This window comes from Halichoerus grypus, chromosome 10, assembly GCF_964656455.1.
Source record: "Halichoerus grypus chromosome 10, mHalGry1.hap1.1, whole genome shotgun sequence".
NCBI classification, from domain to species: domain Eukaryota; kingdom Metazoa; phylum Chordata; class Mammalia; order Carnivora; family Phocidae; genus Halichoerus; species Halichoerus grypus.
In genome coordinates this window covers 135,670,810-135,697,175 of record NC_135721.1, presented here as the reverse complement: position 1 = coordinate 135,697,175, position 26,366 = coordinate 135,670,810, and the positions used below count along the sequence as shown (strand labels likewise).

The 26,366-nt window shown below is 35.8% G+C and overlaps 1 protein-coding gene across 1 annotated transcript in view; it reads left to right on the top strand.

The window, feature by feature from the left end:
- Positions 1-26,366, top strand: part of SYCP2 (synaptonemal complex protein 2) — an 86,000-nt gene that overhangs the window by 8,764 nt on the left and 50,870 nt on the right. The window contains exons 2-13 of the mRNA XM_078057343.1: positions 2,511-2,572; positions 3,504-3,647; positions 4,431-4,559; positions 5,344-5,448; positions 5,765-5,789; positions 8,275-8,360; positions 8,999-9,084; positions 9,355-9,389; positions 10,234-10,376; positions 10,458-10,510; positions 11,644-11,689; positions 12,408-12,503. Of these exons, the coding sequence (XP_077913469.1) occupies positions 2,549-2,572; positions 3,504-3,647; positions 4,431-4,559; positions 5,344-5,448; positions 5,765-5,789; positions 8,275-8,360; positions 8,999-9,084; positions 9,355-9,389; positions 10,234-10,376; positions 10,458-10,510; positions 11,644-11,689; positions 12,408-12,503 (972 nt within the window). The 5' untranslated portion in view covers positions 2,511-2,548. The remainder of the gene's footprint in view (positions 1-2,510; positions 2,573-3,503; positions 3,648-4,430; positions 4,560-5,343; positions 5,449-5,764; positions 5,790-8,274; positions 8,361-8,998; positions 9,085-9,354; positions 9,390-10,233; positions 10,377-10,457; positions 10,511-11,643; positions 11,690-12,407; positions 12,504-26,366) is intronic.

Sequence of the window (26,366 nt, the reverse complement as noted above, 5' to 3'; positions counted from 1 at the left end):
TTTTTTTTTTTTTTATAATTTTTGGAATTCTTATTGGGTAGATATTGGAATGTCTGCATCTCTCTTTCATACCTCAACTTTTACTTGTATACATTTTATCATTTCATTCCTTTGTGATATTCTGTATCATATCACCCAAGGAATAGTTCCTCCTGCAGACAGCTACCCCCTTGAGCTTCAGGCTTATGACGATAGTGCCAGTAGTGGATGCTTAAGGTTCTAGCCTACATTGTTTCTCAGTAATCAACCGTTTGGTTGTTGACCTCCAGTACTTACTTCTTACCTCTGTATTTGAGATAATACTTTTCATATCCTTCCCCCCCCCCCCCGCATTTTCTATCTATGAAGCAAGTCGGTGTATGTTAAAATCTTGTAACAGTGTGTGATACGACATTCTCAAAGAGAACCAGTCTAAATTTCTATTTTCTGTGATGGCCTGGGGAGAATTAAGGAAAGAGTGAAGCCAAGTAGAAAATAGGCAAACCCCTTCTTTGGAATTTGGGAAGCAAAGAGTGGGTCCCTGAGTTTCCAATATTTTCTGGGTCAGAGCTTTGTGAGTCAGGCAAAATGACAGAATGACTACCAACTATTTAGAGATCTTGGAATCATTGTTGGTATACTGGAATTCCCAGCTAGCCATGGACCTAGGATTGCCCCTTTAGTATATAGGCCAGAGCAGACAAGCACAACCATATGGGGCATAATCACAGCTAGGCCCTGAATAGTTTGGATGGAGCAGTTGGATTTCCCAGCTACTTAACTGTGGAGGCTGGCTTTGGTCATTTTCACCCCGTCACAATAACCCAACCTACATTTTACCAATCCCATGTTTTGGATCCCACTTACCTGTATTTTGGCAAGAATTTATTGTACTTTTAAAAAGGCATGTAAGCATAAATTACAGATAAAGCTTGTTTTGTCAAATAGCAATTTTCAGTCCTATGCAACTCACTGCTCTTCCTCCCCAGTGAGCTGACAAACTCTCCCAACAGAGTCTCCCTTTGCCTCTCTCCACCCCCCGACCTCAACATAAATACACACACACACGCACGCACGCACAAGCATGCACAAATATGTATATACTTATTCCTAAAGATATAATCATAAATAAGCCAGTGTTTCTTTTTTTTCACATAAATGCCATTACACAGTATGTATCATTTGGCAACATATTTCTAATTTAACTTAAAATGGACTGCAAATATCTAAAATTCTGGTTCATCTGTTATGTTTACAAAATTGATTATCATATACCACATTTTATTCATTCTTCACCTTCCCTTCTATTCCTAACTCCTATCTGGGTACTTTTGAATTTTTGCCACTCAAAACAGTGCTGCAAAAACATCTTTAGATTTGGCTCCTTATGCACATGGAGCAAATGTTTCTCTGGGGATTGATTTTTTTTCCCCCCTAGAGTTAATTTGAAAATACAAGAGATTTTTTTACTCATGCCTTTTGTCTACCTGAAATGTATGCCCTCATTGGCACTTAAATTTCTCTATTAGCACATCTGCAAGAAAGTAGGCTGTGACTAACACCACTTGTTCTCATGAGTACGTAGTCCTGTATTCATCTTGGGTTAATTAATTACCTCTCTATGTTGATTTCCTGGTGTTTCTATTACGAAGCTTTTCATAGTACAGATTATTTTTAAATTGTTCCAGTTATAATATCTAGAAAAGATGCTCTTTCTTTTCCTTTATAGAGCTAATTGCCAAATCACATTTGAAAATGTTAGATGCTTTTGTCAAGATGGTAGGTGATGTTGGGGCGCCTGGATGGCTTGGTCGGTTAAGTGTTTGCCTCTGGCTCAGGGCCTGATTTCAGGGTCTTGGGATCAAGCCCCACATTGGGCTCCCTGCTCAATGGGGAGTCTGCTTGTCCTTCTCCCTCTGCCTCTCCTCCTGCTTTTTCTCTCTCATATAAATAAATAAAATCTTAAAAAAAGAAACATGGTAGGTGGTGCTAAAGTGTAACCCTGTTGATGCCTGTTTCCACTCCTCTTTGAAGGGTCAGTGTGCTTAGGTTTTCTTTTCCTCTTTTCATTGCATATTTGTCTATTCTCATATAGCCTAGTCTTTGGCAATACACTTGCATATTCTCTCCTTCTTAAATATTATGTTACTAGACTGAATTTCATTTACACATTAATTCAAGATTATTTTTCTTCTTGTTCCCAAAGTTGGAACAAGTATAGCAGAAATCCCAAAGAGAGAGGTCCAGGTTTGTATTTTTTCACTAACTAGTTCTGTGACCTTTGGCAAGACTTGGGACATTTATTTAAGTAATCTATAAAAAGAGAAGGCTTGAATAAATGATCTTCAGGCTTTCCTCCAGAAACTTCCTTGACCAGGTTCACATGTGTAATTTCATAAACAGTGAGGAACTTGAAATTATTTATTGCCTTTGGTATAAGCACTGATGCTTATTTATGCATATTAAGATTTTGAACAATAAACATACAGAATAGATTGTAAGATACTGAAAGCATATGTTTTGTTTTACAGGTGTTTGTTTTGTCTTGCTGTTTTAAAATTAAATCAAAATGCCCATAAGACCAGATCTCCAGGTATGTAGTCCTAGACCAAAAGGAAGGAAGTATTTTAATTCCTAAAATCACTTTTGTTTGTTTATAGGTGTTAAGTGCTATATTTTTAGGAAAAATGAAGCTTACTTGTTTTTATGAAATGGTCAGGAGTGGAATAATTTAAAATGTTACTCTTTCATTTTTTCAGTAGGTTTCTTTTCAAAATCTGTTATTTATGAAGTATGAAAGATGCTGATTATTTTCATATGCCTTTTACATTGAAAAGAATTATGCAGTCATTCATGTATAATTTATGCCTGGATATTTTTATGTCAGGGCATTTTGGTAAGAAGTTTTAATATATCTATCTAACATGTATGCAATTTACCACCAAATCTGGTGATCAGATTATAGTATAAAAATTCCTTATTAGTGATGTTATACTTTAGTAGTAAGAATGGTGGATTTTGTAAAGGTTATAAATGTATAATATAAATTATATATGTAAATCTTAAATTATATTGATATAGTTTCCAATCAGTGCTTTTGTCTGTCTGTATGCGTTTTTTTAAAAACTATTTAAACCTCATTAAGAAATTGATATTCAGATGTGTTAGGGTTTTATCCACGGTGTTAAATATTAGTTACTATTAAGTTTATTTCTTTCATTAATAGGTTTCTTTTTTGAACTCGACATAATGATAACTTTATAATAAAGGATATGAAGTGGAAAATTAGTAGAATGTATATATATATTTTTAATGCAGAATCTTGCTATTATGAAAGAAGCTTGATCTCTATCTCTCTTTCTCCAAATTTAATAGTGGACAGCTTTTTTTTTTTTTTTTAAGTAAGTGAATTGATATAAGCTCTTTTGAGAATTTTCATGTGACAATTCTTGAATTACTGGATTGCATACAGTGACTAATTTTGGTTTTGATTCAATCTCTGTGCCATTACTGTATTTCTGTAGCAGTTGGAAAAATGCATTGATGATGCTTTAAGGAAAAATGATTTCAAGCCTTTGAAAACACTTTTACAAATTGATATTTGTGAAGATGTGAAGATTAAATGCAGCAAGCAGTTTTTCCACAAGTTGGATGACCTTGTATGCAGGGTAAATACTCCTTTTTGTTGAATGATTGTTAAAATTATCGGATAGCACTCTTTTTAGGAAGAAGTACTCCTTTGGAAGAAATGAATAAAAAGGCTTTGGCAAACTTGCTTATAATTATATGAATAAGTGCTAATTTTTTAAAAAATCTGAGGAGTCCCAAATGACATATTAGACTACTGTTTTCTAAATACAATATACAAAAAGCTATGTTTACATAGCATTACCATTACTAAGTGTTGCCTAAACTGAGGAAAAACAGTTTACCTGTTTGAAGTTTGAAAAACTTTTTAAAAAACCTATCAGCATATTTATGTTATGGGGATAGTGCTTGGTGCTTTCAAAAATAAAACAAACAAAAATTATCCAAAATCCTGGACTCGATTTATTATATGTAGGGCATTTTTATGCAGGAGAAAAAGTGATTATTGACCATCTCCCCCAGTATCTGAGATTTGTTATGAATCTAAAAGATTGAGTAAACATTTTTTATTTCCATTAGTTAAATGTATAGAGCTGTTTAGAATGGAAGGTAACTGATTCATTGTACCATCATCTAAAGTTTCTTCAATTTACACAAATCTGCATTTTTGTACTGGATTTGTCATTCACGGGCTGGTGGCTTTAGGCCTTGTTTTTCTAAAGCGCACTTCCGTACTTTGCAATATGGAGATGGTGGTAGGAGCTAACTTTCAGGATTTGTGAGGATTACAAAATTCCTAGCACAGTGCCAGTTCCACGCTATTTTGTATTTACAGATGTTTAAATGTATACTTTTTGTTTTAGGAGCTTAATAAAAAGGATATCCAAGCAGTTTCAACCATTTTGGTTTCTTTTGGAAGATGTGGCAAAAATATCACTATATTGGGGCAAGCTGGACTTATAAATATGATAAAACAAGGACTGGTCCAAAAGATAAGTACAGAATATGTAATATTTATGTGAGGGGAAATAGTATTCAAGGTGTGTTTTCTAATAAAATGTTCAAACAGTTGAAATATGAATTTGGGGACTTTACATAAAGGTTTAGGTAAAATAAATAGTTTTGTAACCTGAGCTCTGTGTTACAAAGATAAAGATCAAAAGGACACCGTACGCACCAGGCTCCTTGATGATCATGTGAATTTAAGGTCACAAGACTCCCTGAGGCCTTTACTTTATTTTCTCATCTATTTACTGTCTAACTTTGTTTTGCTTTTTATATTGTTTATTATCTAATTCCCATGCTAGAATGTGGGATATTGATTTTTATTTTGTTTTATTCATTTCTGTATACCTAGCGGTAAGAACAGTACCTAGGATGTAGTATATTCTCAAATATAAGAATTAATTAAAGTAAAATAACACCGAAACTTTTCAAATAGTAATAATGCCAAAAGAGTCTAATTTATGATGATAATTTATTTTCATCTATTAATGAATCTACCTGAACTAGGAATTTGAAAGGGGAAATCAAGGTCTTCTGCCTAGAATTAGGATTAGTTCATCCATTCCCATCTAAAGAATGTTAAAATATAGTGAGTTACCAAAAAATGAAAACAACAAAGATGTTTAAAAACATAAAACTTTTCATATAATACTGGAATTTTTATTTTTAATGTTTCTTTATTCCTAGGTTTACTGTTTATGCAAGATAAGTACATTCTTAAAATTATTAAAATTGCATTCAAAGTAACTAATATACATTTCTTTTTTTTACATGGTTGCCTGGTTTGAAAAATCAAAGAAGATTATTCTCAGTCGAGGAAATTCAAAAGATGAGGCAGTTACAAATATGATAGAAGACTTATTTGATCTTCTGATGGTAAAAATCACATTGGTTAACCAATCTTACAATCATGTGTTTATTTAAAATACAATTTGTGTTCTATATGTCCAGGGCCTAAAAGTCACTAACAGATTGGTTAGTGGCTTGATTGGATTAGTCTGTTCAGATTGTATAAAGCACTTATCCTGATTAATACAATTAAATAGTTAATAAATAAAAGTTAATTATATGGTGAATTCAAATGTGATCTGTTACTTTAATACTATTTTAATATTTACTACTGTATCAATACAACATAATGGTTTATAATACAAGATAATAAATTACAAATTAAATATTCACTTTTTTTCAGGTCATATATGACATCAATGATGAAGGTATAATAAATATTTTATTTCTTTTAAAACAATAATTTGCTATTAGGGTTTTAGTATGACTTTGCAATCCTCAGAGTATTGTCCTAATATTAGGAATCTAACTATTTAATTTAGGGATCAACAACCTTTTTCTGTAAAGGACCAAATAGTAAACATTTTAAGCTTTATATTAGGGCCAAGCAAAAGAAATCAAGGATATTATATAGGTACTTATATAACAAAAAGAAAACAGATTTCCACAGATATCTTATTGATACAATTCAAGATACTACAATAATTGAATACAGTGTTTTTGTAATATAGGTCAACTAATGAGAAAGCACTCTTTTGAGAGGATGACATTTCATTTAATTAAGGCTCAGAGTTGGTTTGCTCTTATCAGAATTGATTGCAAATGTTCATTTTTTATGCTTATCTGTAATGAGATTTTATGTAAATTGCATTAGAAAATGTCTTTTCATGCAGATAATGCCAAATACTGGTATCAATTCATGAGCATGATTTTTAATTGAGCATGTTCATCACTTGGAAAGCATTTATGGAATTATATTAGATTCTTAATATTGCCTTTTAGAATGTCATTGCATCGCAGATGAATCACTTTCAACTGAAGGCTAGGTGGAAGCCCTCAGCTGAACATTTAAATGGATTTTGAAATATGGAAATTTCCTTTGTACTTCATCAGTGTCCAGAAATGCTGCTGGACCTGTAATTGGAGCTTAGAAAAACGTACTCCTATAAATTTGGGTGGGAATGGAGATGTCACTCCTTGTTTTAATTTTTGACAGCCTGGGAAATGTATAAAACAGTTTGGCATTACTTGTGATTCAGATAACCTTACTTTCATTGAAATGACTTCAGTGAAGTTTCTCATATAAGAATGATTTTTGCCTTGTAATTTTGGGTTGAATTCATTAAGAAACATCAACTCTGTAGCCCATGCTAATTACTGAAGCCATTCAGTGGTATCTGATATTGGTTAAGTTCATGAGAGTAGAATGAAATTCACTTTGATACTGCTGGTTCAGTCATTCAGATATTTCCGTAGAGTACCTCCTGATGAATAATAGAGCCATACAAAATGGGCAATGGTGTGGATTTGGTTTGTGGGCCATAATTTGCCAACTCTTGATTTAATGAGACAGAATTTTCAATATGTAGAACACATAACAACTCATCCTCACTTATGAATGGTCATTGTTTTGTGCCAAGCAAGTAGTCCAACAAATTATTTTATTTCTGTTGGTTGAAGAAGAATTACCTGGGATTGGTCACTGAGGCTGGTGAATTGTTTATAAATAAAGGAACAGTTTGCCTTCAAAGCCAAAAAGTTTTAAAAGCTCAATTGCTATTTACTTCAATAGTAGTTAATGCTACCTTTTCATTGATTGCTTTATAGTTAACATATAATCTAGCTTAAATTCTTAAGTTTTTAGAGAAGAAAACAATCCTAAAGCACCAGTGAATATGAAGTAATCCAAGTGTTTTTTTAAGTAAATAACTATATCTTTCTACCTAATTGAGTAATTTTATTCTTTTTTTTTTACCTTCAGTGTAGTCACTTTGGAAAGTTGTATATTTTCTGTTGTAGTATTGCCATTATTTAAAATTATTTTTTAAATTTGCATTATGAAATAGCATGTGGCAAATTCCTCTAAATATATTTAGTATTGATAAAGCCTTGTCTTTTGAGAATAGGGTTAACTTAGGAAAAAGCTCAAGATATTTATTTATTTTTATTTTTATTTTTATTTTTTTTTTAAGATTTTATTTATTTGTCAGAGAGAGAGTGAGTGTACAAGGGGGAGGCGGCAGGCAGAGGCAGAGGGAGAAGCAGATTCCCAGCTGAGCAGGGAGCCCGATGCGGAACTCGATCCCAGAACTCTGGGATCATGACCTGAACTGAAGGCAGATGCTTAACCTACTGAGCCACCGAGGCGTCCTGGGAGCAGTTTATTCTTAAAATATCAATTTATAAGTACCAGGTGAAAACCAGAATATTGGCAAGTGAACAGTAGCTAAGACTTTAGATGGAAGTTTGTGAAGGAGATAAATAGTAAGCTAGTGAAAAGCTCAAGATATTTAGATCTTTATATCGAGGAGTGTTTACGGCCGTTATGGAACTTTCGATATATGACTAAATTAATGAGACCGGTTTTCATGAGAACTTAACGATAGAAATTTCCACTTTTGAACTATGTTTATTTCATCTGAAAAAGTCCTACCTTAGGACTTAAAGGAGAAGCTGAATCTGAAGTTATGCCTTTGCCAGAGTTAAGATGAGTCAAATCTGTTGAAAGGTATTTTTTCAAAGGCACATAGCTAGTTAGTGGGAGAACTAGGACTGGATTTCATGTTTCCTGCTGCCCAAGACCAGTCAGTCAGTGGGCCTTTTCTGAACTAGTACATTCTTTCATTAACTCATATAAGATTGCCATTTAAAAGAATTTAAAATACACATTTATTAATGATTTAACACTTTCAGGTAAAAGGCAAGTAGTGGAAAGTTTCGTGCCTCGAATCTGTGTCCTGGTTATTGACGCAAGAGTGAATATTTGTATTCAGCAAGAGGTAAAGTCATTTGTTAGATTTTCTTTTAAACCTAAAAATGAGAGAGTGAAGCAAATTTAGTAGCAATTCATCAAAATGAATAATTATATTTTCTTGGTACTAAATTAATTATGTAGTGTATTTCTGTTGTCTTAATTCATTGTCTGATGTGATAAATAAATGTTACCCAAATATTTACTGAAAATTCATAGCTATTTGTGTTTATGTATGCATATAACTCGTATGAAAATAAATTATACCATCCAGATATTAGGAGTTCTCAGTATTAAAATGCTAAAAATAACTTGTATTAGTATATGTATGTGTGTACATATATATAACCATAAGAATATATATTAATCAGGTAATAATTTTTGTTTTAGTTATTATAATAGAGTAATAATCATATGTTTTATTGCAAAGAGTATAACTGGAATCATGTTATATTTAATTCTTGATATCCTTTGTTTCATGTTTTTTTGTATTCACTATATTATACTTTATATTCTTTCCTCCACCCTTTTCAATTCCCTGCATAAAATGCTGTGCTTAAGAAAAAAAAATAGGCTTCTAAGTTTGTATACCTAGAATAGTTCTCTAAATACTTAATGTTTCACTGAGTATATGAAGTTAATGGATTATCTTTTTTTCTTTTCTAGACTCTAAAAAAAATGAATGCTATGCTTGACAAAATGCCTCAAGAAGCCAGGAAAATACTCTCTAACCAAGAAATGTTAATTCTCATGTAATAATTTATACTATATTGCTTTAATTAGTGGTTCTGGTCAAGAATTTAAAGGATATTTTATAAGGCTGTAAGACAACCATGAGTTGCATTAATAATTAAAACTGATAAACTGTTGTAGATTTCTAATATAATTTATGGCTATATTTTCTGCAAAAGTCTGTGATACTAGCCAATTGTAAATTTTAGGAAGTCTTTTCCCCCCAAATATGTGGGTTTTTTATTTAATTGGTACTAGTTTGGTATGTAATCTATTATTTTGATTTACAGGAGTAGTATGGGAGAAAGGATTTTAGATGCTGGAGGTAAGTATGCTTTCTCAAAATGTTCATATTTGAAATTATTCCAAATTTATTAATAGAAAATATTATCTCTTTAGTAAAAATAATATTAACATTGTAATGTAGTGAGATTATGTGAGGAAATTATAAATTATGTACAATCAAGCAATTTTTAATTACTAATAGGTGATTAAATGATCTATATCTGTGAGACTAAAATAATAATTAAACATGACAGTAGGAGTCTTCAAATATAAATTGTGCCTAATGGTAGATTTATGAATAATAACTTAATTTTCTAACATTTGAATTACTTTCCCTAAGAAATTCCTCAAATGGTGTTTCATGAATTTGGAGGTTTAATATTTTGGGGACTTACAGATTTGTTTTTAAACAATGTGTTTATTAAAAGAACTCAATCTTTTCTAAGTTTCATATGAGAAAATTTTGATGTAGTGATTTACATCTAGAACAAACCACTGGTTAAAATACTTTGGAATAACTATAACCATCATATAAAAGTAAAAGTTTCTGTGATTTATGGACTATCCTGTGAGTTATTTTGCAATTCACAACTCTAATAATGGAATGGCATAGTCTTTGAATTATTTAGGAGTTTCTTTCAAATATCCTTTTAAAAAAAAAAAAGTTTTACTCCTTTCTTCTATTAGTAAACTTGTTATTTGGGCTGTATTCATTTCTGAGCTGATGAGATCTTTCTAATCCATATGAACAAAATGGCAAAAGATGAGTGAATGACACTAATATTTTCTTCTTTCTCTTGCTTGTTCTAATTCCTTATAAACAATGACTTTTATAAACTTATTTTTCATAATTTCCAATAATACATTAACAATTTTTTTTTAAGATTATGACTTACAAGTAGGTATCGTAGAAGCACTATGTAGAATGACTACAGAAAAACAAAGACAAGAACTGGCATGTCAGTGGTTTTCAATGGATTTTATTGCTAATGCATTTAAAGGAATTAAAGACTCTGAATTTGAAACAGTAAGTAGTATAAAAATAACAAAATAACAAGAGGTTTTTTTATTACTATGCTTTTTAAAAGTCTCTTTTTTTAAAAATTAGGATTGCAGAGTATTTCTCAACCTTGTAAATGGCATGCTTGGAGACAAGAGAAGGTAAACTTAATACAGTAGTCAACCATTTACTCATAAAGAACTAGCTCAACAGGGAGAACACAGTGTTGAACCTTTAAAATTTATTTTGTCTTTTGGGATGTAAAATGCACAGGGATATTTAAAACAGTATCTTATTGTAACACCGTGTAATAACTTACTACACTGGTAGACTGAAATAATCTCCCACTTGTCTTATTTTACTTTGTACTTCTTAGCAGAATTTTGAGGAATAATAAAAATCTCGTATAAATACTATTTGAGCTACCTCCTTCATCCACATACTGGAATAAAAATATATAGCAAACAAATTATCTTTTTTTTATAATTAATGCACTGTAATGCTAACCTCTTTCTGAGGTTATTTAATCTCAGGAATGGGCATGAATGAAAGGTAATTATCACTTTTGATAGTAACAGAGCAGTGTTTGCAGTTCATTGCCTGGCACCATATTATAGATGCTCAGGACATCTTTATTGGATGAATGAGTTCACGTTTACTTTACTTACTAAGGAAACAAAGACAGGGTGAGGGTTGAGTGCAGGGACTCATGTTATTTAGATTTGAATCATAGGTTCCCCTCTTCCTATTCTAATGTTGGGCAAATTATTAAACTTACTTGCTTCAGTTTCCTTAGCTGTAAAGTAGGAATATTAATAGTATCTACCTCATATGTTTGTTGTAGAAATTAAATGAGATGATTATATATTAAGTGCTTATAATAAAAAATATCTGACCAAGAAATCGTTCGGCAAATTCAGTCATTTTTATTAGCTGTATTATTCATTCCTACTCTTCTTTTCCCATGTAAATCCTATGGGAGCTTCTACTATCTTAATAGTATAAGCTAAATTAGGAATTTCTACTCCTAGTCAATAGCATAAAAAGTAAATTGGTATAGTCACTGTAGTCAGAATGGGAGGTTGAGTAGTATCCTCAAAATAATATACATTTTCTATAGAAACAAATTTCCATTAAACTCTTATTTTAGTTTAGAAGGAGATATGACTTTATTTAAATCATTAGGACCACAGCCTGATTTCCTTTTGATCCTAGACATGATTTCTATGGCTAGTCAAGATTACAGTGTGAAGGCTTATTAATATTTTTTAATGCAAACTACTTTTTATTTCAGGGTCTTTACATTTCCTTGTATATCAGCATTTCTTGATAAATATGAGGTAAGTTTTAACTGTAACATGTTTTAGTTATTGGATGAACTTTGATATATGGTCTAGTAAATTACAGGTTACAAGTTGACAAGAATGTTAAAAATAGTCATAACTTGATCACAAATATAGCTGGTCTAGTATTCTGTGAATAAGAGCCATTTTATGAAGTGACATTTTTGTAGCCAGGGGTAACTGAAATATAAAGCCTGCACTTCAGATTTTCTTTTTTTTCCTTTAAGTGAAGCCCATTGATTTACCACTCATTAATATATTCAAACTAATATTTTCAACCTTTATTTGTACTTGGAATATTTGTGATTTCTTGGAGCTAGCTAATTTCTGTGTAAGGTATTAAAGCAGCATTTCTTTTGATTGTTTCTAAATTGGTTTAAATGCTCTACTTGTCTTGTCCTCTTTTCTTTAAAAAAAAAACAAAAACGGGTGCCTGGGTGGCTCAGTCGTTAAGCGTCTGCCTTCGGCTCAGGTCATGATCCCAGAGTCCTGGGATCGAGCCCCGCGTCGGGCTCTCTGCTCAGCAGAAAGCCTGCTTCTCCCTCTCCCCCCGCTTGTGTTCCCTCTCTCGCTGTGTCTCTCTCTGTCAAATAAATAAAATCTTAAAAAAAAAAAAAAACAAACAAACTCAACCATGAGTATAACATAGTCGTGCTTTTCTATTGTCACTTTTAAAATCATAGTATATAAAAGTTTTTTATGTTTGTTTTATTAGTTGCAGATACCTTCAGATGAAAAACTTGAGGAATTTTGGATAGATTTTAATCTTGGGAGCCAGACTCTATCATTCTACATTGCTGGAGATAATGATGTAAGCTTTATTCTAGCTAACATTTTATGTTTGTATATGTGTCTATATAAAATGTTTTAATTTAAGAATGTGGATTTTTGTATGTTTATTTTTCCAGCTCTTTTAATAGAATTCAATATTAACCCTATAGTTTTGAATAGCATGGTAACCCATTCAGTTAATTACAAATGAAGATTACTTCTGATGTTTTACTGCAACAGAAAAATTAATGCTAGATTTTAATACTAGTTTTTTTAACCTAAGATTTTTCAGAAATAAATTACATGTTAATGACATAACATTTAACATTCATATGAACATATGGACTGGAATCTAGAAAAGATACCAGTTATTCAAATGTGAAGGCACTCATTTAAAAATATTTTAACAAATACTGACGAGTGGTCTTAACCATTCATAAAATCTATTTAAAAATAGGTATTGATCAAGCTTCATGGTGGAATTAAATTTCTGCAAGGTAAAAAAATAAAAATAAAAAATAAAAATAGGTATTGATTCTTATGGTAGTATTTGGAAATGATTTAGTTCTTTATGTGCTATATTGTAACTATATTTAAACCTTCCAACCAGATGGTATGTTTTCTACTGACTTCTTTTTAACCTGAAGAGAATTCTTGAGCCATTGTTTCCAAATAGCTACCACTTAGTATTTAGTCCAAGGGCACACTGCGAGTCTGGACTGTAGAGTCACTTTGTAAAAATCCAACTAAGAGTTGATCTGCATTTACTAATCTCATTGTAGTTGCTGATATTTTAATGAGGATCTAGTCTTTTTAGTCTGTCTCTTGTAAAATCCCGCGTTTTGTTCCAGGTAAACTACAGATAGACATTAAACAAATGCCCCCGAGGATTTCCACATACCATTATTTCTTATTTAAGAGCACCTTCATAGAATGCTTAATTAAAATTGAGTTCCAAATATTAGCACTACTCCTCAGGGTTACTGACAGTTTTTAATGGTGTATTTATTCCAGCAGGGTTTGTAGGAATATTTTTTAACTGGGCTTTCTTTAAAAATTAACTTTAATTTTGGAAGAAGAGGATAGAATAGGATCAGTGTAGTCCCTGCCTTCACTCAGTTTGGTCTAATGGATAATTCCAACAAGAAAATAAGCAATTATAGTATGATATATGGTAGGGATAGTATAAAATGCATTTATAAATGTTAAATGCCTGCCATATGCCAGAAACTAACCTAGAAATGCAGGGAGATTGCTCCAAAATATGTATTTAGAATCCTCTCTTTCCTGGATTTCTGTAGCAGTAGAATGTTGCCTGTATTCTTTCTGAATTTCCTAAAAGCCATTCTCCGTGGAGTGGCTGCTTAAAATCCTTCTTTTTGGGCGCCTGGGTGGCTCAGTCGTTAAGCGTCTGCCTTCAGCTCAGGTCATGATCTCAGGTTCCTGGGATCAAGCACCGCATCGGGCTCCCTGCTCAGCGGGAAGCCTGCTTCTCCCTCTCCCACTCCCCCTGCTTGTGTTCCTTCTCTTGCTATGTCTCTCTCTGTCAAATAAATAAATAAAATCTTTAAAAAAAATAAAAAAATAAAAAAATAAAATCCTTCTTTTGTCTCATTGTGTATGAAGGTCTTAATGATCTGGCCCCTAGCTATTTCTCTAACATCTCAGACCATTCTCTATGTTTACTATGTTCCAGCCACATTCATTTTTTTTCTGTGTCTTTAACAAAGATCCTGCGCATTTCAGATCTTTCTACTTGCTGGTTCTTCTGCCCAGAAACTTCCAGATCTTTGCATCTCAGTTTCTTCCCATTTAGATTTCACTATAAATATTGCTTCTTTATAGAGATCTTCTCTGGTAACTCAATCTAATGTTTAAAGTTGCCTCCCAACCATATGATCTTTGCAATAGGTGCAAAAAAAAGATTTGACAAAATGCAGCATCCTTTCTTGATTAAAACTCTTCACAGTGTAGGTATAAAGGGAACATACCTCAATATCATAAAAGCCATTTACAAAAAGCCCACTGTGAATATCATTTTCAATGGGGAAATCAGAGCTTTTCCCCTAAGGTCAGGAACAGGACAGGGATGTCACTCTCACCACTGTTGTTCAACATAGTACTAGAAGTCCTTGCCTCAGCAATCAGACAACAAAAAGAAATAAAACGCATCCAAATCAGCAGAGAAGTCAAACTTTCACTCTTCGCAGATGACATAATACTCTATGTGGAAAACCCAAAAGACTCCACCCCAGAATTGCTAGAACTCATATAGGAATTCAGCAAAGTGGCAGGATATAAAATCAATGCACAGGTATCAATTGCATCTTTATACACTAAGAAGAAAGAGAAATTAAGGAATCAGTCCCATTTACAATTGCACCCAAAACGGTAAGATACCTAGGAATAAACCTAACCAAAGAGGTCAAGGATCTGTACTCTGAAAATTATAGAACACTCACAAAAGAAATTGAGGAAGACACAAAGAAATGGAAAAACATTCCATGCTCATGGATTGGAAGAACAAATATTGTTAAAATGTCTTTGCTACCTAGAGCAGTCTATACATTCAATGCAATCCCTATGAAAATACCATTAACACTTTTCACAGAGCTGGAAAAAATAATCCTAAAATTTGTATGGAACCAGAAAAGACCCAAAATAGCCAAAGGAATGTTGAAAAAGCAAAGCAAAGCTGGTGGCATTACAATTCCGGACTTCAAGCTCTATTACAAAGCTGTCATCATCAAGACAGTATGGTACTGGCACAAAAACAGACACATAGATCAGTGGAACAGAAGAGAGAGCCCAGAAATGGACCCTCAACTCTATGGTCAACTAATCTTCGACAAAGCAGGAAATAATGTCCAATGGAAAAAAGACAGTCTCTTCAGCAAATGGTATTGGGAGAATTGGACAGCCACATGCAGAAGAATGAAACTGGACCATTTCCTTACACCACACACAAAAATAGACTCAAAATGGATGAAAGACCTAAACGTGAGACAGGAATCCATCAAAATCCTAGAGGAGAACACAGGCAGCAACCTCTTTGACCTCAGTCACAGCAACTTCTTGCTAGACCAGTCTCCAAAGGCAAGGGAAACAGGGAAAAATGAACTATTGGGGTTTCATCAAGATAAAAAGCTTTTGAGGAGGAGGAGCAAGATGGCAGAGGAGTAAGAGATCTAAAATTTGTCTGGTCCCAGGAATTAAGCTAGATAGGGATTAAATGATTCTGAATACCTACGAACTCAACAGGAGATCGAAGAAAAGAATAACAGCAACTCTCTGAACAGAAAAGCGACCACTTTCTGGAAGGTAGGACGTGCGGAGAATGAATCCGAGGTGATATTCGGGAAGATAGATGGCGGGGGAGGGGGCCTCTGTCAGCCACTAACGGCAAGTGATAGAGCCGCGGAGCACAAAATCGGAACTTTTAGAAGTCTGCTTCACTGAGGGACGTCGCTCCAGTGGCTAAGCGGGGGATGGAACCCTCACTGGACAATGTAGTCTCAGGACCCTTGGGGTCACAGAAAGACCGGGGGTGCCTGAGTGCGGCAGAGCTCCCAGGGATCGGAGCAGGGAAGCCAGCTGCAGAGACGGAGCCGAGGCACGGGCTCTCAGCTTGGGGTTGCCATAAACCGTGATCCGCGGCACAGTCGGGCCACTGCTCCTCCAGCAGGGACCCAGCAAGCGGCAGATCCGGGGAGACTCCCCTTCCTCCCCCGGGAGGAGCAGCGCGGGAGCGCACCGCAGGGATCTGCGGGGTTTGGAGACTCCACATGGGGTCGGGTGCCCCAGAGATAGAAACGCTCGGTCACAGGCCGGGTGAGCACGGAGTGTGGCCAGAGACTGGGGAGACGGGAGCAACTGACTGCTTTTCTCTGGGGGCTCACTGAGGAGCAGGGCCCCAAGTTCTTGGCTCCTCTGGGGTGGAGATTGGGAGGCCACCATTTTCACTCTCGTCCTCCAAATCTGTACGGAAAGCTTGCAGGGAACAAAAGCTCCCAAGAGCAAACCTGAGTAGATTACTTAGCCCAGACCCGGCAAGGGCAGGGCAATTCCGCCTCCGGCAAAGACATTTGGGAACCACGGCAACAGGCCCTTCCCCCAGAAGATCAGCAAGAACAGCCAGCCAAGACCAAGTTTACTGATGAATGAGACCGGCAGAACGCCAACACTATGGGAATACAGCACATAGAATTCATGGCTTTTTTCCCCCCTGATTCTTTAGTCTTTCAAAGTTAATTTTTTAAATTTTTTTTTCTTTTTCTATTTTTTTTGAAGTTTTCTTTTTCCCTTTTTCAACCAACATCTTATCAATCCCTTTTTAAAAAATCCTTTTTATTTTTCATTTTTAGAGTCATATTCTATCCCTTCATTGTAGTTAACCTTATTTTTGGTATATAGGTTTTTCTCTCTTTAAAATTTTGGGATACAGTTTCTTCTAACAGACCAAAATATACCCTAAATCTCTAGTGTATGGCTTTGTTCTAGTCTCCTGCATGATCACATTCTCTCCTTTTCTTTTTAATTTCTCTTCTTTTTCAACCAACTTGCCAATTTCTTTTATAAAATCTTATAATTTTCATCTCTACAGTCATATTCCATCCTTTCATCATATTTGCCCTTATTTTTGTACATATATATGTTTTTTATTCTTTAAAATTTTGGGAGGCAGTTTCTTCTAACAGACCAAAACACGCCCATAATCTAGTGTGTGGCACTGATCTATTAACCAGTCTGATTATATTTGATCATATTCTTTTTTTTTTTCTTTTTCTTTTCTTCTTTTTTCTTTCTTTCCCTTTCTTTTCCCCCAGTTTCAGGTCTCTTCTGATTTGTTTAGTGTATATTTTTCTGGGGTCGTTGTTACACTGTTAGCATTTTGTTCTCTCATTCATCTGTTCTCCTCTGGACAAAATGACAAGACAGAAAAACTCACCTCAAAAAAAAGAACAAGAGGCAGTACCGACTGCCTGGGACCTAATCAGTACGGACATTAGTAAGATGTCGGAAGTAGAGTTCAGAATGACGATTATAAAGATACTAGCTGGGCTTGAAAAAAGCGTGGAAGATACTAGAGAAACCCTTTCTGGAGAAATAAAAGAACTAAAATCTAACCAAGTCCAAATCAAAAAGGCTATTAATGAGGTGCAATAAAAAATGGAGGCTCTAACTGCTAGGATAAATGAGGCAGAAGAGAGAATTAGTGATATAGAAGACCAAATGATGGAGAATAAAGAAGCTGAGAAAAAGAGAGATAAACAACTACTGGATCATGAGGGCAGAATTCGACAGATAAGTGATACCATAAGACAAAACAATATTAGAATAATTGGGATCCCAGAAGAAGAAGAGAGAGAGGGGCAGAAGGTATATTGGAGCAAATTATAGCAGATAACTTCCCTAATTTGGGGAAGGAAACAGGCATCAAAATCCAGGGGGCACAGAGAACCCCATTCAAAATCAATAAAAATAGGTCAACACCCCGAGATCTAATAGTAGAATTTACAAGTCTCAGAGATAAAGAGAAAATCCTGAAAGTAGCTCGGGACAAGAGGTCTGTAACCTACAATGGTAGAAACATTAGATTGGCAACAGACCTATCCACAGAGACCTGGCAGGCCAGAAAGGACTGGCATGACATATTAGAGCACTAAATGAGAAAAATATGCAGCCAAGAATACTATATCCACCTAGGCTTTCATTGAAAATAGAAGGAGAGAGAAAAAGTTTCCAGGACATACAATAACTAAAGGAATTTGCAAACACGAAACCAGCCCTACAAGAAATATTGAAAGGGGTCCTCTAAGCAAAGAGCGAGCCTAAAAGCAACATAGACCAGAAAGGAACACAGACAATATAAAGTAACAGTCACCTTACAGGCAATACAGTGGCACTAAATTCGTATCTTTCAATAGTTACCCTGAATGTTAATGGGCTAAATGCCCCAATCAAAAGACACAGACTATCAGATTGGATAAAGATACAAGACCCATCAATATGCTGTCTGCAAGAGACTCATTTTAGACCCAAAGACACATCCAGATTGAAAGTGAGGGGGTGGAAAACCATTTACCATGCTAATGGACACCAAAAGAAAGCTGGGGTGGCAATCCTTATATCAGACAAATTTGATTTTAAACCAAAGACTATAGTAAGAGATGAGGAGGGACTCTTTATCCTACTTAAAAGGTCTATCCAACAAGAAGATCTAACAGTTGTAAATATCTATGCCCCTAACATGGGAGCAGCCAATTATATAAGCCAATTAATAACAAAATCAAAGAAACACATCAACAACAACACCCCCCTCACTGAAATGGACAGATCATCGAGCAAAAGATCAACAAGGAAATAAAGACTTTAAATGACACACTGGCTATTGTGGACATTGATGCTATAAACATTGGCTGATCAATCACAGACATTTACCTCTGAAAAAAATACATTATATGTTAAAAAAAAAAAAAAAGGAAGGGAAAAATGAAGGGGGGCATCAGAGGGGGAGACAAACCATGAGAGACTATGGACTCTGAGAAACTGAGGGTTCTAGAGGGGAGGGGTTTGCTGGGATGGATTAGCCTGGTGATGGGTATTAAAGAGGGCACGTATTGAATGGAGCACTGGGTGTTATACGCAAACAATGAATCATGGAACGCTACATCAAAAACTAATGATGTATGGTGATTAACATAATAAAATAAAATTTAAAAAATAAATAAATGACACACTGGACCAAATGGACTTCACAGATATATTCAGAACATTCCATCCCAAAGCAACAGAATACACATTCTTCTCTAGTGTCCATGGAACATTCTCCAGAATAGATCACATCCTGGGTCACAAATTAGGTCTCATCTGGTACCAAAAGATTGGGATCATTCCCTGCATATTTTCAGACCACAATGTTTAACCACAAGAGGAAAGTCAGAAAGAACTCAAATACATGGAGGCTAAAGAGCATCCTACAAAAGAATGAGTGGGTCAAACAGGAAATTAAAGAAGAATTAAAAAATTCATGGAAACAAAATGAAAACACAACTGTTCAAAATCTTTGGGATGCAGCAAAGGCAGTCCTGAGAGAAAAGTATATAGCAATACAAGCCTTTCTCAAGAAACAAGAAAGGTCTCAAATACACAACCTAACCCTACACCTAAAGGATCTGGAGAAATAACAGCAAATAAAGGTTAAACCCAGCAGGAGAAGAGAAATAATAAAGATCAGAGCAGAAATCAATGAAATAGAAACCAAAAGAACAGTAGAACAGATCAACGAAACTAGGAGCTGGTTCTTTAAAAGAATTAACAAGATTGATAAACCCCTGGCCAGACTTATCAAAAAGAAAAGAGAAGTGACCCAAATAAAATCATGAATGAAAGAGGAGAGATCACAACCAACACCAAAGAAATACAAACAATTATAAGAACATATTATGAGCAACTCTATGCCAGCAAATTAGATAACCTGGAAGAAATGGATGCATTCCTAGAAATGTATCAACTACCAAAACTGAACCAGGAAGAAATAGAAAACCTGAACAGACCTATAACCACTAAGGAAATTGAAGCAGTCATCAAAAATCTCCCAACAAACAAGAGCCCAGGGCCAGATGGCTTCCCAGGGGGAATTCTACCAAACATCTAAAGAAGAATTAATACCTATTCTTCTGAAACTGTTCCAAAAAATAGAAATGGAAGGAAAACTTCCAGACTCATTTTATGAGGCCAGCATTACCTTGATCCCAAAATCAGACAAAGACCCCATCAAAAAGGAGAATTATAGACCAATAATCCCTGATGAACATGGATGCAAAAATTCTCGCCAAAATACAAGCCAATAGGATCCAACAGTACATTAAAAGGATTATTCACCACGACCAAGTGGGATTTATTCCTGGCCTGCAAGCTTGGTTCAACATCGTCATATCAATCAACGTGATACAATACATTAATAAAAGAAAGAACAAGAACCATATGATCCTCTCAATAGATGCAGACAAAGCATTTGTCAAAGTACAGCATCCTTTCTTGATTAAAACTCTTCAGAGTATAGGGATAGAGGGTACATACCTCAATATCATAAAAGCCATCTATGAAAAACCCACAGTGAATATCATTCTCAATGGGGAAAAACTGAGAGCTTTCCCCCAAAGGTCAGGAACACAGCAGGGATGTCCACTATCACCACTGCTATTCAACATAGTACTAGAAGTCCTAGCCACAGCAATCAGACAACAAAAAGAAATAAAAGGCATCTGAATCCGCAAAGAAGAAGTCAAACTCTCACTCTTTGCAGATATGATACTTTATGTGGAAAACCCAAAAGACTCCACCCCAAAACTGCTAGAAATCATAGAGGAATTCAGTAAAGTGGCAGGATATAAAATCAATGCACAGAAATCAGTGGCATTCCTATACACCAACAACAAGACAGAAGAAAGAGAAATTAAGGAGTCGATCCCATTTACAATTGCACCCAAAACCATAAGATACCTAGGAATAAATCTAACCAAAGAGGCAAAGAATATGTACTCAGAAAACTATAAAATACTCATGAAGGAAATTGAAGAAGACACAAAGAAATGGAAAAACATTCCATGCTCATGGATTGGAAGAACAAATATTGTGAAGATGTCAATGCTACCTAGAGCAATCTATACATTTAATGCAATCCCTATCAAAATACCATCCACTTTCTTCAAAGAAATGGAACAAATAATCCTAAAATTTGTATGGAACCAGAAAAGACCCCGAATAGCCAGGGGAATGTTGAAAAAGAAAAGCAAAGCTGGTGGCATCACAATTCCGGACTTCAAGCTCTATTACAAAGCTGTCATCATCAAGACAGTATGGTACTGGCCCAAAAACAGACACATAGATCAATGGAACAGAATAGAGAACCCAGAAATGGACCCTCAACTCTATGGTCAACTAATCTTCGACAAAGCAGGAAAGAATGTCCAATGGAAAAAAGACAGTCTCTTCAACAAATTGTGCTGGGAGAATTGGACAGCCACGTGCAGAAGAATGAAATTGGACCATTTCCTTATACCACACACAAAAATAGACTCAAAATGGATGAAAGACCTAAACGTGAGACAGGAATCCATCAAAATCCTAGAGGAGAACACAGGCAGCAACCTCTTTGACCTCAGTCACAGCAACTTCTTGCTAGACCAGTCTCCAAAGGCAAGGGAAACAGGGAAAAATGAACTATTGGGGTTTCATCAAGATAAAAAGCTTTTGAGGAGGAGGAGCAAGATGGCAGAGGAGTAAGAGATCTAAAATTTGTCTGGTCCCAGGAATTAAGCTAGATAGGGATTAAATGATTCTGAATACCTACGAACTCAACAGGAGATCGAAGAAAAGAATAACAGCAACTCTCTGAACAGAAAAGCGACCACTTTCTGGAAGGTAGGACGTGCGGAGAATGAATCCGAGGTGATATTCGGGAAGATAGATGGCGGGGGAGGGGGCCTCTGTCAGCCACTAACGGCAAGTGATAGAGCCGCGGAGCACAAAATCGGAACTTTTAGAAGTCTGCTTCACTGAGGGACGTCGCTCCAGTGGCTAAGCGGGGGATGGAACCCTCACTGGACAATGTAGTCTCAGGACCCTTGGGGTCACAGAAAGACCGGGGGTGCCTGAGTGCGGCAGAGCTCCCAGGGATCGGAGCAGGGAAGCCAGCTGCAGAGACGGAGCCGAGGCACGGGCTCTCAGCTTGGGGTTGCCATAAACCGTGATCCGCGGCACAGTCGGGCCACTGCTCCTCCAGCAGGGACCCAGCAAGCGGCAGATCCGGGGAGACTCCCCTTCCTCCCCCGGGAGGAGCAGCGCGGGAGCGCACCGCAGGGATCTGCGGGGTTTGGAGACTCCACATGGGGTCGGGTGCCCCAGAGATAGAAACGCTCGGTCACAGGCCGGGTGAGCACGGAGTGTGGCCAGAGACTGGGGAGACGGGAGCAACTGACTGCTTTTCTCTGGGGGCTCACTGAGGAGCAGGGCCCCAAGTTCTTGGCTCCTCTGGGGTGGAGATTGGGAGGCCACCATTTTCACTCTCGTCCTCCAAATCTGTACGGAAAGCTTGCAGGGAACAAAAGCTCCCAAGAGCAAACCTGAGTAGATTACTTAGCCCAGACCCGGCAAGGGCAGGGCAATTCCGCCTCCGGCAAAGACATTTGGGAACCACGGCAACAGGCCCTTCCCCCAGAAGATCAGCAAGAACAGCCAGCCAAGACCAAGTTTACTGATGAATGAGACCGGCAGAACGCCAACACTATGGGAATACAGCACATAGAATTCATGGCTTTTTTCCCCCCTGATTCTTTAGTCTTTCAAAGTTAATTTTTTAAATTTTTTTTTCTTTTTCTATTTTTTTTGAAGTTTTCTTTTTCCCTTTTTCAACCAACATCTTATCAATCCCTTTTTAAAAAATCCTTTTTATTTTTCATTTTTAGAGTCATATTCTATCCCTTCATTGTAGTTAACCTTATTTTTGGTATATAGGTTTTTCTCTCTTTAAAATTTTGGGATACAGTTTCTTCTAACAGACCAAAATATACCCTAAATCTCTAGTGTATGGCTTTGTTCTAGTCTCCTGCATGATCACATTCTCTCCTTTTCTTTTTAATTTCTCTTCTTTTTCAACCAACTTGCCAATTTCTTTTATAAAATCTTATAATTTTCATCTCTACAGTCATATTCCATCCTTTCATCATATTTGCCCTTATTTTTGTACATATATATGTTTTTTATTCTTTAAAATTTTGGGAGGCAGTTTCTTCTAACAGACCAAAACACGCCCATAATCTAGTGTGTGGCACTGATCTATTAACCAGTCTGATTATATTTGATCATATTCTTTTTTTTTTTCTTTTTCTTTTCTTCTTTTTTCTTTCTTTCCCTTTCTTTTCCCCCAGTTTCAGGTCTCTTCTGATTTGTTTAGTGTATATTTTTCTGGGGTCGTTGTTACACTGTTAGCATTTTGTTCTCTCATTCATCTGTTCTCCTCTGGACAAAATGACAAGACAGAAAAACTCACCTCAAAAAAAAGAACAAGAGGCAGTACCGACTGCCTGGGACCTAATCAGTACGGACATTAGTAAGATGTCGGAAGTAGAGTTCAGAATGACGATTATAAAGATACTAGCTGGGCTTGAAAAAAGCGTGGAAGATACTAGAGAAACCCTTTCTGGAGAAATAAAAGAACTAAAATCTAACCAAGTCCAAATCAAAAAGGCTATTAATGAGGTGCAATAAAAAATGGAGGCTCTAACTGCTAGGATAAATGAGGCAGAAGAGAGAATTAGTGATATAGAAGACCAAATGATGGAGAATAAAGAAGCTGAGAAAAAGAGAGATAAACAACTACTGGATCATGAGGGCAGAATTCGACAGATAAGTGATACCATAAGACAAAACAATATTAGAATAATTGGGATCCCAGAAGAAGAAGAGAGAGAGGGGCAGAAGGTATATTGGAGCAAATTATAGCAGATAACTTCCCTAATTTGGGGAAGGAAACAGGCATCAAAATCCAGGGGGCACAGAGAACCCCATTCAAAATCAATAAAAATAGGTCAACACCCCGAGATCTAATAGTAGAATTTACAAGTCTCAGAGATAAAGAGAAAATCCTGAAAGTAGCTCGGGACAAGAGGTCTGTAACCTACAATGGTAGAAACATTAGATTGGCAACAGACCTATCCACAGAGACCTGGCAGGCCAGAAAGGACTGGCATGACATATTAGAGCACTAAATGAGAAAAATATGCAGCCAAGAATACTATATCCACCTAGGCTTTCATTGAAAATAGAAGGAGAGAGAAAAAGTTTCCAGGACATACAATAACTAAAGGAATTTGCAAACACGAAACCAGCCCTACAAGAAATATTGAAAGGGGTCCTCTAAGCAAAGAGCGAGCCTAAAAGCAACATAGACCAGAAAGGAACACAGACAATATAAAGTAACAGTCACCTTACAGGCAATACAGTGGCACTAAATTCGTATCTTTCAATAGTTACCCTGAATGTTAATGGGCTAAATGCCCCAATCAAAAGACACAGACTATCAGATTGGATAAAGATACAAGACCCATCAATATGCTGTCTGCAAGAGACTCATTTTAGACCCAAAGACACATCCAGATTGAAAGTGAGGGGGTGGAAAACCATTTACCATGCTAATGGACACCAAAAGAAAGCTGGGGTGGCAATCCTTATATCAGACAAATTTGATTTTAAACCAAAGACTATAGTAAGAGATGAGGAGGGACTCTTTATCCTACTTAAAAGGTCTATCCAACAAGAAGATCTAACAGTTGTAAATATCTATGCCCCTAACATGGGAGCAGCCAATTATATAAGCCAATTAATAACAAAATCAAAGAAACACATCAACAACAACACCCCCCTCACTGAAATGGACAGATCATCGAGCAAAAGATCAACAAGGAAATAAAGACTTTAAATGACACACTGGCTATTGTGGACATTGATGCTATAAACATTGGCTGATCAATCACAGACATTTACCTCTGAAAAAAATACATTATATGTTAAAAAAAAAAAAAAAGGAAGGGAAAAATGAAGGGGGGCATCAGAGGGGGAGACAAACCATGAGAGACTATGGACTCTGAGAAACTGAGGGTTCTAGAGGGGAGGGGTTTGCTGGGATGGATTAGCCTGGTGATGGGTATTAAAGAGGGCACGTATTGAATGGAGCACTGGGTGTTATACGCAAACAATGAATCATGGAACGCTACATCAAAAACTAATGATGTATGGTGATTAACATAATAAAATAAAATTTAAAAAATAAATAAATGACACACTGGACCAAATGGACTTCACAGATATATTCAGAACATTCCATCCCAAAGCAACAGAATACACATTCTTCTCTAGTGTCCATGGAACATTCTCCAGAATAGATCACATCCTGGGTCACAAATTAGGTCTCATCTGGTACCAAAAGATTGGGATCATTCCCTGCATATTTTCAGACCACAATGTTTAACCACAAGAGGAAAGTCAGAAAGAACTCAAATACATGGAGGCTAAAGAGCATCCTACAAAAGAATGAGTGGGTCAAACAGGAAATTAAAGAAGAATTAAAAAATTCATGGAAACAAAATGAAAACACAACTGTTCAAAATCTTTGGGATGCAGCAAAGGCAGTCCTGAGAGAAAAGTATATAGCAATACAAGCCTTTCTCAAGAAACAAGAAAGGTCTCAAATACACAACCTAACCCTACACCTAAAGGATCTGGAGAAATAACAGCAAATAAAGGTTAAACCCAGCAGGAGAAGAGAAATAATAAAGATCAGAGCAGAAATCAATGAAATAGAAACCAAAAGAACAGTAGAACAGATCAACGAAACTAGGAGCTGGTTCTTTAAAAGAATTAACAAGATTGATAAACCCCTGGCCAGACTTATCAAAAAGAAAAGAGAAGTGACCCAAATAAAATCATGAATGAAAGAGGAGAGATCACAACCAACACCAAAGAAATACAAACAATTATAAGAACATATTATGAGCAACTCTATGCCAGCAAATTAGATAACCTGGAAGAAATGGATGCATTCCTAGAAATGTATCAACTACCAAAACTGAACCAGGAAGAAATAGAAAACCTGAACAGACCTATAACCACTAAGGAAATTGAAGCAGTCATCAAAAATCTCCCAACAAACAAGAGCCCAGGGCCAGATGGCTTCCCAGGGGGAATTCTACCAAACATCTAAAGAAGAATTAATACCTATTCTTCTGAAACTGTTCCAAAAAATAGAAATGGAAGGAAAACTTCCAGACTCATTTTATGAGGCCAGCATTACCTTGATCCCAAAATCAGACAAAGACCCCATCAAAAAGGAGAATTATAGACC